The sequence below is a fragment of the Pristiophorus japonicus genome, chromosome 10, assembly GCF_044704955.1.
Source record: "Pristiophorus japonicus isolate sPriJap1 chromosome 10, sPriJap1.hap1, whole genome shotgun sequence".
Lineage (NCBI taxonomy): Eukaryota > Metazoa > Chordata > Chondrichthyes > Pristiophoridae > Pristiophorus > Pristiophorus japonicus.
This window is the reverse complement of record NC_091986.1, coordinates 22354101-22368251: the sequence shown is the minus strand read 5'-3', so window position 1 is coordinate 22368251 and position 14151 is coordinate 22354101. Positions and strand designations below refer to the sequence as shown.

The following is a 14151-nucleotide window of genomic DNA, read 5'->3' as shown; positions in this document are numbered from 1 at the left end:
TCTCCCTCCCCTCCTCTCTCTCTCTCCCTCTCTCCCTCCCTCTCTCTCTCCCCTCCCTCCCTCCCCTCCCTCCTCGCTCCTCCCTCTCTCTTTCTCTCTCCCCCTCCCTCCTCGCTCCTTCCTCCCTCTCTCTCTCTCTCCCTCCTCTCTCTCCCCTCCCTCCTCTCTCTCCCTCCTCTCTCTCTCCCACCCTCCTCTCTCTCTCTCTCTCTCTCTCTCCCTCCCTCCCTCCTCTCTCTCTCCCTCTCCCCCTCCCTCCTCTCTCTCTCTCTCTCTCTCCCCCTCTCTCTCTCTCTCTTTTCCCCCCTCGTTCCTCTCTCGCTCTCCCCCCATAACCAACGCTGAGGTTATGCTGAGGGCCTTTCTTTTTGGTCCTCTGCATCCTAAGGCTCGCGAGCCTATTTCCCACTCCTGTCTGCCAGCCCTGTTGTTAGTCCTGCCAGTTTCAGAAGTGAGACAATACTGCAATATTTAAATGAAAGCTTTGAGTTAAAATGGCCCAGGCTTCATGCTGCGGTCCCTGTAGGGGTTTCTGCACCATACCAGTCCTGATCACGCACCCCTGTAAAAGTCTTGGATGTATATTGAGTCTGCTTTTATAATAGAGGTAAATCACATGGCAGGAAGTGTGCAGAGTAAAGGTCCTTGGTTATGATCGCCGAGCCTCGCTAGATATTCGGTAGTAAAAGCGAGATCATAACGGGAATGGTTGGGCCACTGAACCTCAGAAAATATCTGCTGTAAAAAGCCAAAAGTATGTAGGTGTGTGTCTGTCTGCTTTTTTCCTCCTTTACTCAATCTCCTGTTTACTCATTCTCATTTACTACTCCTCCTCAGCCATTCCTCTTTCACACATTCCCCCCACCCCCCCCATTCTTTCACTCATTCTCCACTTTCATAGCCTGTTTCCTCAAACGTTCTCATCCTTCAGTTTATCACACTCTTCCACCCCATTCCTTCACGTTCTCTCCTCCTTGAGTGCAGCATCGTAAATTCCTGAAGCAGATCCCAAGTGGAGGAAGAGAACAGCACCACTAAGTGCGGTACATATATATATCTCACTACTGCTGCTGAGAGTTGGCACTGCTATCAGACTTTTTTAACATTCCTATTCCTGCCATGACAGATCAACAACTTTTGTTGGCAGGTTTTTCTCAGTCAATACTTCTCACTTAAGGGTATTACCCTTATCATGCCTCTGTGGGGGAGTGGTTGTTTAAAAGGTGTCTTTCTGTGGTTGGCTAATATTGGAAAGTGAGTTAGATTCAGCCTGTGGCCAGAAGTTGAACGCCTGCACTATAGTTTGCCTCTGGAGTGGGAGAATCGAAGGGATGATATTGGTAAAAGAGAAGTGATCTTTATGTAGTTCAGATGGATTGAAGGCAGCAAATTGGAGGATCAATTCGTTCAGGAGCTACTTTATCACAAGGGAATACAGGTTGTGAAGCAACAAGACCAGTTTTTATTAGAAGAATGCTATTTCTTAATGGCACAATTCTTGAACCAGCGTAGCTGATCTAGAAATGTCAAATGGCAAGAAAGAAAACTGAAATGGGCCGCTTAGTTGAGGAAAATGTTGATAGTAGACCATCATTTCTACCAATAGCATCTGCAGAGCATGTTGTACTGTTAGCTGAGCAGGAACCTTATCTACGTGTATTGTACTGCTACCTAGATGGTCTCAATCAGCCACAGTACCCACTACTGATCTGATATATTGGTGCTGTCTTGCTGCATGCCCTGGCCTTTTGCAAAAGACATAATACACAAACTGAGTAAATCAGTGAAGAAATGTGAGCGAGATGTACAGAGCAAGTGGAGACAAATTGAAATGTGAAGTGACTGAGAGGAGAGATTTAGCAAAAGAATTGGAAACGGAAAACACCAAAGATAACAATGAGAGAACATCTGTCATCGTCGCAGGGTCAAAATCCTGGAACACCCTCCGTAACAGCACTGTGGGAGTACCTTCACCACACGAACGGCAGTGATTCAAGAATGCGGCTCACCACCACCTTCTCGAGGGCAATTCGGGATGGGCAATAAATGCTGGCCTCGTCAGCAATGTTCACATCCCATATATGAATTTTAAAAAATCTGTTATATATACAGAAAAAGAAGGAGACAGGGAAGACAAACAGAAGAACAGAAAGAGGGAGACATTACTCAGTGGGAGAAAATTAGACATTTATTGGAATAGAGAGACACAAGTTAAAAATTTTTTTGTTACCCCAAGCAACATTGTGGGAGTTGAAATAGTGGGGCTGAATTTGCGGTTGGTATGACTGCATACTCTCGAGCACGAAATCCCGCCAACAAGCCCCGCAATTACGCATGAAAATTTTACGGCTGGTGTGAACAGGAGCAGGAGCCTGTTTATACAGGGTAAGTGGAAACCCGTCATGATAAATCCTAATCTGATGCTTTTTTCATTACTATAAATATGTTTGCCCTTTATACTGAGCTGGCCTGAGGGATTAGAACCCCCCCCAAAGGTTCAGTTGAATATTATCCAAATCTACATCTCTGCTTGAATAAGATGGTTAAGCAATGATTGTTTCTGGTCTATTGATAATTTCCCCCCAAATTAATTTCTAATTCTAAGAATGTAAATCCAGACTGGGGTGAGTGAGAGACTGGTGGTGAATGGGAGACCTTCTGTTTGGTGTGGAAAAAGTTCACTAGTTTGATCCCTGGGATATGAGGGATGTCCTATAAGGAGAAATTGAGTAGATTGGGCCTTTACTCTCTAGAATTTTGAAAAGTGAAAGGTGATTTCATTGAAACGTACAAGATACTGAAGTGGCTTGACCGGGTAGATGCTGAGGGGTTGTTTCCCCTGCCTCGAGAGACTAGAACTAGGGGACATAGTTTCAGGATAAGGGGTCAGCCATTTAAGACTGAGATAAGGAGGAATTTTTTTACTCAGTGTTGTGAATCTTTGGAATTCTCTCCTCCAAAAGGCTGTGGATGCTGAGTCGTTGAGTATATTGAAGGCTGAGATAGATTTTTGGACTCGAGGGGAAATCAAAAGATATGGGGATCGGGCGGGGAAGTGGAGTTGAGGTCAAAGATTATCCATAATCTTATTGAATGGTGGAGCAGGCTCAAGGGGCCGTATGACCTATACCTGCTCCTAATAATTCTTATGTTCCTGATTGGAGCACCACCCCACGTGATCACAGGTACGCTTACGCACATGGTGCGCCCCTGGGTTCCGTGGGCCAGTCCGCTGCGCTCAACTCTATGGCTACGCCGCCAACTGCAATTTCAGAGCTAGTTACTAACTAAAAGTGGCCAACAAAAAATCTAATAGAGTTCAAATAAAATATGGATTTTTTTTTTTAGCATATTACCATGGTGCAATATATTTATTTTTAAACTGAAATGTGACTTTCATATGGTTTCATTGGAGATGAGTAAAGGCAGTTTGTATTTAACTACAACAACAACAACTAGTATTTGTATAGCGCCTTTAACAAGGCGCTTCACAAGAGTATTATGAGATGAAAAATTTGACACCGAGCCACATAAGTAGAAATTAGCGCAGGTGACCAAAAGTTTGATCAAAGAGGTATAAATTAATTAATAATATATGCCTGTGTTATGCAAGTTCAAACATGAACATCTCTTAAACTGCTACTTCAAAGTTTTAATTAAATATAAATTATCAACCAAGAAAAAGTCCCACGGGTGTTGCTTTACATGATGGAGGGGTCTTGCTGAATCAGTGTGTATATTTGTGAGAGACCTGGAAACAGGCCATCACCCTGATATCAACACAAGCACACATCCTTGCATCTAATGGCAGATAATTGGAGGTGAGTGCCCTTCATTCAAGAGTAGATAAGCTCAGTTTTTTTTTAAAGTGACATTCATTTTAACTTGCGTACATTTTAAAATACAGCAAGTGTTCTGGACAGGGCTTATAATTATGCTAATTGTTGAAAATTTACAAATATTTATTTTATTTCCTCAGTGGCATTCCTGTTTAACTGGATTGGCTTTTGTCTGTCATTCTGCCTCACCAACACCATAGCAGGCCGTTATGGTGCAATTTGTGGGTTTGGATTGTCTCTGATAAAATGGATCCTGATTGTACGGGTAAGTAGTATTTTATTAGTTTGTTTCATGAGTGCATGTAGGATCAGTACTGCTGAAAAAACTTGGTGTCTTTAAAAATATACTCGCGGTGGAAGTTGAATGCCTGCTTTTTGGAATTTTTATTCAAAAACAGTTTACCTTGAAACCTTTCTTCAAAGCATCCTAAAAACCAAACACTTGTCTATGATCACTTTATCTCCTCTTCCTGCCTGTCCTTCAGTTTAATGTTAATTGGCCAGCTCTTCAGCATGAATAGAGCTATATTGCAGGTTAAGTTTTATTTTTATGTCAGAACTCCAGACTGTGAAACTGACAGTTGCATTAAGGCAGGGTGTGTGATACACTGTGAAAAGTGAGAAAACCACGGTCAAAGTTTGCATAAAATGGCAGATCTGGTGGAAAGAATGAATGAAAGGTGGTTTATAAGCAACAAAAGTGATGAAGACACATTCATCTGTGGATTAGTACGAATGGCTGCAGAATGAATAAGTTTTGGTATTAATGGACACAAAAGTCTGGGATGGATGTTACTGCAACGTGAGCAGTTGTAGAATTCTGGCAGTAGTGGTCACCAATTTCAGAAGGCCCAGATCTGGTAGCGGCAGTTGCAGAATTCCAGCAATGGATGGCAGTGTTGTGGAAGGTATAGGAACTGTTGGTGCAAGGTTAAAAATCAATTGTTTGAAGGTGGTGCTCTTTTTCTAAGTTACTAAGGTCTATAATAACTGATTCTTTAGACTGTAATATCAGTGGCAGTTTGTCAGTTAACTCGCCTTTTATAAAGTGTATCCCCATGATGGGAGAAGTTGCAGGGGGGAACCCTGATGTGAATAAGCACTGTTCAGGAAAACATTGGTGAGACTTTCACTTCAGAGCATGTATAACGATGATGAAAATTTACTATAATAAACTTGAATATACAACAATTTATAAATTGGATTAAATACTAATAATTACTGCAATAAGTGATTGCAATAAAAATGGTCTATCTTTTAGAATATAGTTCATTGGGAGTAGAGATTTAAATCGAGGAACTAAGGAAATGGAAAGCAAATGGGTTATGTTAGTTTGTTGAAGACAGATTCTAAATTTCAATAATGCGCATAAATTGTCTTGCTTGGCCATTTCACAGGGTAGTTTAAGAGTAAATCACGTTGGTCTGAGACTGATATCACCTAAAGGCTATGCTGAGTAAGGACGGCAGGTTTCTTTCCGTAAAGAACATTAATGAATCAGTTGGGTTTTTACAACAATGCGCTAACTTTGTGGTTACTTTTTACTGATACCAGCTTTTTAGTTCCAGTTTTTTTTTGTTGAGTCAAATACAAATTCTCAAACTGTCGTGGTAGGATTTGCACTCGCATTCCCTGGATTATTAGTACAGTTGCTGGATTACTAGTCCAGTAATATAATCACTACATTATCTTACTGGTCTTCTACTCTTGTTTCTCCTTGTTATTTAAAGTAGGTGCTGCCTTGTGGGTAGTCTTGCCCACTTTATTAAAACTAGAGGTACTGTATTCAGATGAGCACTTTTGTAGCCAGTCTTTTCACATAAGACGCATGCATACATGCAGCTTCATTTGACATCCACCACACATAGCTGGCTGGAGTTGAGCTGCCATCGGATCACATTCTGGGGAAATCTTGATCTTCCTTTATTCTGTTATTAATATCAACGTGCACTCTCCACGTGGTATCCCACTCCCACATTAGAATAACGTGCAGTGATCCTTCAAAAGTTTTTGCTATGATTGAACATTCCACCATTCCCTTCAAGCTCCCTTTTCTACTGCTCATCTTGCCATACCTTTGTTGTCTATTATAACCTTTGTGTTTGTTTTTTTTTCCCCTCATTTCCTTCTCTACATTTATGAAAGCACTGACTCGTGCTGAGGTGTGGTTGCATGGGTCTCCGGTACTTTGCCAAAGTGACCATTCTTCATGTCTAAGCCGAGAAAGTGAGTACCACACTACCATGTGGGCTCCTGTATCGAGGTGATCCTGAGCTGGGATTGAAATGTTGGCCCTGTTTGGAATCCTGTAACCTATGGCTAGTTCTCATGGAGATTTTTTATCTCTTACTGTGGGGCTTTCTATTTTGGTGATGAAGGGGGATTCTCAAATTCATAATAAGATGGTCTAATAAATCGTACGGGTATGGGATTACTTGATAATCGATCATTTTGAATCACTGGGCAGTCTGTCGCTTCTGCTCTGAAACCTGGGACATCAGTCTGGAGGCAATTTTCTGTTTGCAGCTTGCTAGAGAAAATCAGAACAGAGGAAGCAACGGTGATTCTTTGTAACCGCATACTGGTGTTGCAAATGATGGTTCTTGGATAATGCCTACCTGATCATACTTCCCCACAATACAGATCCCCTCTCTTAACTCATAGGTCCTATTCTCATCTTGGATATTTTGATGTTGAACAGCGTCTGTCCCAATCTGACCTCCCCACAACAAAGAGCACCTTTCTAAAACTTTCAAATTGTATTTTACATCTCTGCCAAGCCAGCATCCACTTGACTGTTGGGAGGGGTTGATTACTAGACAAAGGTCTATCATCAGGTGTTATACATACTTTGCCTCTTGCAAAGTATCCATGAGCTGAACTTGCAATACTTAGCAGAAGTTTGTTCATTGGTTTTCATCTCAGGATATTAGTTATTTCTTTTGTGTTATACCTTATATTATTGGATATTTACAATATTTTGTTAACCTGAGTCTAAAATCCATTCTTTGTGAAGATCATCTGGAAATTAAGTCCCTAAAGGCCATTGCTTGTCTCTAATTCAGACCTTGCTTTAGTTCAGTATAAATTTGATGCATCCTCTTTTCAAGTATTTTGTCACTTGTGAATTCAAATATTGTTTGTTGCAGTTCACCAGATCAGTGAGATGCAAGTGTTGATAATCAGTCTTATTTGATCTGGGATCTGATGGTGTCCCATTTTAACTTGCAGCAACCAATAGTGATCCTTCATTTTTATCCACTCCCTCATGCATTGAAGCAGAAATGCCATTTCCACCATGTACATGGTCATAAGAGCATTTGGCACTTTTATAGACTCTACCAATTATGTTCTGAAAATTGTAAGAAAATTAGTCTTCAAGCAGAGACTTGTCAAGTGGCTAGTTGAATATAGTCTCTACTGTTATTAACTCTCCAGTAGGAAGCCCACTCACTCTGTAAAATCCATTCTATGGCTGCTCGCTGGGTATCCTTAACAAAATGTTAATTAACAGTATCTGTAAAATTACTACTGGGGCACCTTTACCATGCACTAAAGTTTTGACTTGTGTCTCTAAAGGTCCACAATCAGTGCCGAGAGTGAAAACAAATAGGATATTAGGATGTCTAGCTAGGATAATCCAATACAAAACAAAGAGCACTGTTGTCTTTCTGTAAAAGACTTTGGTTAGGTCTCGTTTGGAATGCTGTGACCAGTTCTGGTCCCATCGCGTGGTGTGAGACATGCTGTAGTCATGTTGCTTAGTTGCAATGTAGCTGAATGGGACAGACTCAATGGACCAGCTGCTCTTTTTCTGTCTGTCTTTTATTGTATGTTTGTACCTGTTGTTGCTGCTTTTGGCCAGGATCTCCCTCTATTTTCTGCTAAATACCATTGATTCAGTTTCCAGCAGTTTTCATAGGATGTTGAATGAGAAAAAGATTCCCTACCTTGTAGTGTTTTCATCCTTCAAAGAGGACATCTTTCATACACGCACTACAAGCCAGCTGCTCCCTCGAGTCTTGCTAGGAGTGTGTACATCTTACTCCCTTTTCCAGTATAGTATTGGTTAAAACGATTGGCGCTCTGGCGCATTTACAGACCTTATACATCACTCAGGAGCACAACACCATCTGGAGCAATGGCGATACTATCTAACCTGTTTTAAAGGAGGGATGTTCATTTTTGTGGTTTCCCCAGAATGTAATACGATCCCAGTTCAATTCCAGCTACTATTGAAATGTTTTCATCATAAAGATATGTTGCACATTCGTGTTATAGATTGCTACTGGGGAAGAGATAGAACATCTTAAAAGAAAGTACTTAACTGATCTTAAACAAAATGCCAAGTAAAATGTGTTCAAGAGGTTATGCCAGCTAGAAAGTGAATTACTCATTTGTATAATTGAAATGATGAAATGTCAAGAAGGCTGCTTGTATTTTATGTTGCTATGGTAGAATAGAAATTAATTTTCAGTGTTTTCAATAGACCATGGATTTAGGCATTTTAGATTGTACTCAATTTGACCATTTGGGGCTCACCGGTAGCTACAGTTGCTTTATTTCTGAAATTGTTCATTTTCTCATTTAGTTTAATGAGATTTTAATGTTATAGGCCTCAAAGGGCAGCTTCTGTAACAAAATAACAATGTAGTCGTACTATAAACAGTCTGACAAGCTTTTGTTGCTCCATTTAAATTCAGGAGGATAATGCCCTTTATAATGGTTGTATAGGAGAGAAAAGTAAGGGGTAAAGGAATTTGAAGGCTCCACAGCAGAAAATGTATATAAATGCACAACAAAAACCTTACAAGACATTTTGACTTGTGTTGAAGTGCAACCACAGTGGGGTGTCTGATTAACCTTTTCTTCTTTTGATCATTGATGCATGCAGTCTGGCTTCTAGGAAGGAGCAGTACCTGTCCCCTATAGTATCACAGTCCTGTCCTCCAGCTGCCTTTTGAGATTTCTCACATCATGCAGAGTCAAACCATCATAGCATAGCCATTAACAGGAAGAGTTGAAATTCTGCTTTCAGGTTCATTTAGCCACGTTGAACTCTGCTGGGAACTGAATGCTGGAGTGTCTAGTTTGAAAAGTAAAAGACTTTAATGAGTTTGAGGCCTTTATGGGACTGGTATCCTTGGCAGTGATTAGCAGCAGGGGCGCTTAAGGTCAAAAGCTCTTCTTTCAGGAGGTCATCGTAACATCCCACTCTGATACGATTAAACTAATATGGATGTGATGTTAATATCTCGAACAGTGGGATGCTGTATTCTTGTGTCAGAGATTTGATTTTGTTAGTGGCTGTATGGTGGCATTGTGTAAGCAGTGATAACAAGGTAAAGCAAGAAAACTGACTGCTTATTCAATAACAAAACAAAAGGAGTAACAGATTATAGAGAATAAAGTGTGTAGACCCTAATTATGGATTGGTAATCTTTTGATAACACTATAGGGTAAATTTTCCAAATCCCATGCAGGCAGCGGTGCTTGGCACACAGCCAACTCATTAGAACATCGTGGGTACACTGTTCATGATTTTCTGTGCAATGAAGTCATTGGACAGAAAGCTGAGGGTAGCACGCCTGCAATTTTACAAAATGTGTTGGGCTGCATGCAAGGCCCTTCCAGCAGCGTGGGACCATGTAAAGTTTGCATCCATAAACCAAGTTTTACCTGAGTGGATTGTTTTTAGATCTTCATTGGAGTACATTCGTTGTAGCTAGTGTCCTCTGGTTTAGAATTCAGGGAAAAAGTACTGACAAAGTAAACAACAACATCAACTTATATTTATATAGCACCTATAACATAGTGAAACGTCCCAAGGCGCTTCACAGGAGTATTATGAGATTTTTGAAATTTGACACCGAGCCGCATAAAAATTAGCGCAGGTGACCAAAAGCTTGGTCAAAGAAATAGGTTTTAAGGAGCGATTTGAAAAAGAAAAAAAAAGCGGAGAGGTTTAGGCAGGGAGCCCAGAGCTTGGGGCCTAGGACACAGAAGGCACGGCCACCAATGGTTGAGCGATTATAATCAGGGATGCTCAAGAGGGCAGAATTAGAGGAGTGCAGACATCTCAAACAGACTTTAAAATTTAATTTGTCTTGTATTTAATGGGAGGCTTAATGTCAAATATAAAACTCTTGCTGGAATATCATAGGATCATGTTTTAACTCTACTCTGTTTACAGATACAGGATATTGGCTTTGTATAGGTTTTAAGTACCTTTATATTGAATGTTTATCCAAAGCAGTGAAATTCTGTTTCAGACCATTGTCTGTTTTCCTTTCATGCTGATTGCCAATTCAAAGCCTGTCTGAACTTGAATTTACAACATCTTTTCCTAAGATAGCAAAAAGTGCCAAGCATTTTTTTCCCCAAATGGTAAAGCCAAATGAAATTGAGAAAACCCATGCACAGACCTACCATCCAACGCACCACCAAACCACTTCATTGAATGCCTTCACAAATAAAAATATGATCATTCAAAATCGCAGCACCATGTCTATTTCACACAATATGCTGTAACTTATTAAAAAAGGATAGAATAAACTTCAATGTTGTACAACTGTGATTATTTTGTAACTTTGTATTTTTCTCTCTAGTTTTCTGATTATTTCAATGGCTATTTCAACGGGCAGTATTGGCTATGGTGGATATTCCTTGTTCTTGGTGAGTTGATCTTTTTTTCACAATCTATTTGCTCAGAAGTAATGAAAGTGTTTTCTAAAAGGTTGTATGTACTTTCCATAAATTACATGATGCATAATTTATGCAATGGCATTTTTTTTCTTAACTGCACACTTTATAATTTCACTCAACTGCTTGGTATATTTTCTGCAAGTGATTTTCCACTTGGTTCAAATGCATAAGTTGAAAATATGCTGCATGGTTATTTTTGTATACTTTGATCTGAATTCTTGTAAGGATGGGAACTTTTGTGTTTTTATATGAAAAAATACTCTGATTTCAGAAATCAGAGTTCTATTTTTTGTTGCTGCAGATTATGGTGTGTTTTATTGTCTCTGTAATAGTTGTGTTCAATAAATTCCAAATACAAAACCCAATGTTCCACTGGAATGTTTTTACTTCTTTTCTCTTTCCCTTTTTCCCTGCCAAAATGGAAAATAGAATTCAAAATGTTCCAGTTGCAATTTGTGTAATAAGCAGCTTTGTAATTTTTTTTAACTGTTTATCCATTGTTATCTGGCCACCTGACCTGTGGGAATTGTTTCCCGGCCTTCTGGTATTACCAGCCTATTACCATCAAGTTATGCTATTTGACAACAAATTGCAGTTTTCACTAGTCTAAAAATTGTAGTCAGTTATTAATTTTATATCTTCAGTTCTGTGGTAATTTATGTTATCACATTTTTGATGGAACCTAGAAGCAGAGGGTAGTGTATTTCATCCAATTTTGCATCCTGTACATGTAACTAAATTCTAAAAGGTTAACTGGTACATCGACATACCTTTTTTAATTTTTGGTCAGAAGGTAATACTAAGCAAAGGAGATTGAGGTAAATAGCAGTGAGTTTGTGTATCAACTTGCAATTCAGTGAAGAAAATTTAGAATTCTCCAGAGAATTCAAGGTGGGCATTAAACCAAAGGCGCCATTTCTGAGATGAAAGTGCAAGTTGCAGAATTGGCCCTGCAGTGTTAGTCGTATCGAAGACTGGCAATTTGTCTACATAGGTTCCATGGCAGGAGACGAGCCATGCAAAATGACCTTGTAAAAGAGATCCTTCTGCAGTAAATCATGAAATGTACAGGGCAATACTATCCATCATGTATTTTCTCAGATTGGATTTAAAAAAGAAATCAAAAGACTCCCCTTTTTTATGTCATTGTGTGTAACAGGTATGTAATTGCATAGGTATGTAATTGCATAAGTATTTATGCTTGAATATTGATGGAAATTTTATATAGTCCCTCCCCATCATCCACAGGGAGAGAATTTCTTGATTTTTGTTCTGAATATAAAGACCGTATAATTGAAGATTAGTGAGTACACATATATTGTAGAATGATTTGAAGCAATAATTTATTCCAAGTAATTAATTAATGCTGGGCATTTATTGACAACATTTTTTAAAAGTGCCTGCTTCACAGGCCTTAACTCTAGTGGTAGTTTTCCATTTTAGGTCACATTTTGGTCTCCCAACTGGAATGTAGCTGCTCCTCCAGCACGTTCTCCTCCTTTGAACATCGCACCTTATTCCATCCCTTTCACTTCTCATTTAAAATTCTCATTCTCTACAGCCCACTCAAGTATGATAAAAATGTTATCACCGATATATTGTCACTGCTTTCCTCCCTGAGCCTCTGCACCGAGCGACTCCTCATCCTCGGTGACTTCAACCTCCATCTCAATTCATCATGCGCTCTCTCTTCTGAGTTCACTACCCTCCTCTCCTCTCTTAATCTCTCCCTCCATGTGAATTCCTCAACCCATATTCACGGCCACCCCCTTGACCTTGCCATCTCTTGTAGCGTCGCTATTCCTACCGTGTCAATTACAGATAAAGCCATCTCTGACCATTTCCTTGTATCGCTCTCCATCCACATCCCCCTTCCCCAATCCAACCCTACTTCCTTCTGCATCCGCCCCTGGGAAAAAAAAACTCTCTCCAAACTCTCACAACTACAGTTATCAACTCCAAACTGTCCAACCTTTGGCCCTCCTTTCACCATGACATTTCTGCAGTCACTGATCTGCTCAACTGCACCCTCACCACCACCTTTGATGCCCTAGGCCCTATTAAAACCATTACTCTCTCTCACCCTGGCCGTTCCCCCTGGTACAGCCCTCAGCTTTGCTTCTTCAAGTTCAAGGGACGCAGACTTGAACGGATGTGGCGGACAACTGGTTTAGCCATTCACCGCCAGACCTGGCTCGACCACATAAAGCATTATCGGACCCTACTCTTGTCTGCAAAAACTGCTCACTATTGCAGGATCATTCTGGAATGCAAAGATAACACCTGACTACTATTCTTTACTGCTAACCATCTTCTTAAACCCCTCTCTCTTGTCTCCACCACACTCACCTTCAACAAGTGTTAGGAGCTCATGGACTTCTTTGTCTCAAAGATTGAGACCATCCGATCAGCTGCCTCTGCGAGTACCCTTCCTTCCCCTAGCCCACCAGGCCAAACTTCCTTTGAGGCTCCCTCTGCCCTAAACTCATATCTTTCTCTAGTTTCTCTCCGATCTCCCCTCTTGACCTCTCCATGCTCATCTTGTCCATGAGACCCACTTCCTGCTCCCTTGACCCTATTCCCATTAAACTGCTGACCACCCAACTTCCTTTTTTGGCTCTCATGTTAGCCGATGTTAACTGTTCTCTCTCCTCAGGTACTGGCCCCCTCTCCTTCAAATCTGCGGTCATCACCTCTCTCCTCAAAAAAAACAAACCCCACTGTGTTTGCTAGCTACTGCCCCATCTCCAATCTCCCTTTCCTCTCCAAAGTCCTTGAACCTGTTGTCGCCTCTCAAATCTGTGACCTTCTTTCCTGGAACTCCATGTTTGAATACCTTCAATCTGGTTTCCGCCCCTGTCATAGTACCAAAACGGCTCTCATCAAAGTCACAAATTACATCCTTTGTGACTCCTCCTGGACCCGTCTGCAGCCTTTGACACAGTTGACCACTCCATCCTCCACCAACGTTTCTCCACCATCATCCAGCTGGGTGGGAGTGCACTCGCCTGGTTCCATTCTTATCTATCTAATCGTAGCCAGAAAATCTCCTGCAATAGCTTCTCTTCCCACTCCCACATCGTTGCCTCTGGTGTCCCCCAAGGATCTATCCCTGACCCCCTCCTATTTCTCATCTATATGCAGCCCCTTGGCGATATCATCTGAAAACACGGAGTCATTTTCCACATGAATGCTGACGACACCAAGATGTACCTCACCACCACTTCTCTCGACCCCTCCGTGGTCTCTAAATTGTCAGACTGCTTGTCCGACATCCAATACTGAATGAGCAGAAATGTTCTCCAATTAAATATTAGGAAGACCAAAGCCATTACCTTTGGTCCCCACCTCAAACTGCGTTCCCTAGCATCTATCTGAGGCTAAACCAGACTGTTCGCAACCTAGGCGACATATTTGATCCTGAAGTGAGCTTCCGGCCACATATCCGCAGCATAACTAAAACTGCCTTTTTCCACCTCCGTAACATTGCCCGCCTCCATCCCTGCTTCAGCTCTTCTGCTGCTGAAACCTTCATCCATGTCTTTGTTACCTCTAGACTTGGCTACTCCAACGCACGCCTAGCTGGCCTCCCACATTCTACACTAAG

The 14151-nt window shown here is 41.0% G+C and overlaps 1 protein-coding gene across 1 annotated transcript in view; it reads left to right on the top strand.

The window, feature by feature from the left end:
- The window catches only part of LOC139274582 (NEDD4 family-interacting protein 2-like), a 75719-nt gene that overhangs the window by 43780 nt on the left and 17788 nt on the right, over positions 1–14151 (top strand). The window contains exons 5-6 of the mRNA XM_070891264.1: positions 3980–4104; positions 10448–10514. Of these exons, the coding sequence (XP_070747365.1) occupies positions 3980–4104; positions 10448–10514 (192 nt within the window). The remainder of the gene's footprint in view (positions 1–3979; positions 4105–10447; positions 10515–14151) is intronic.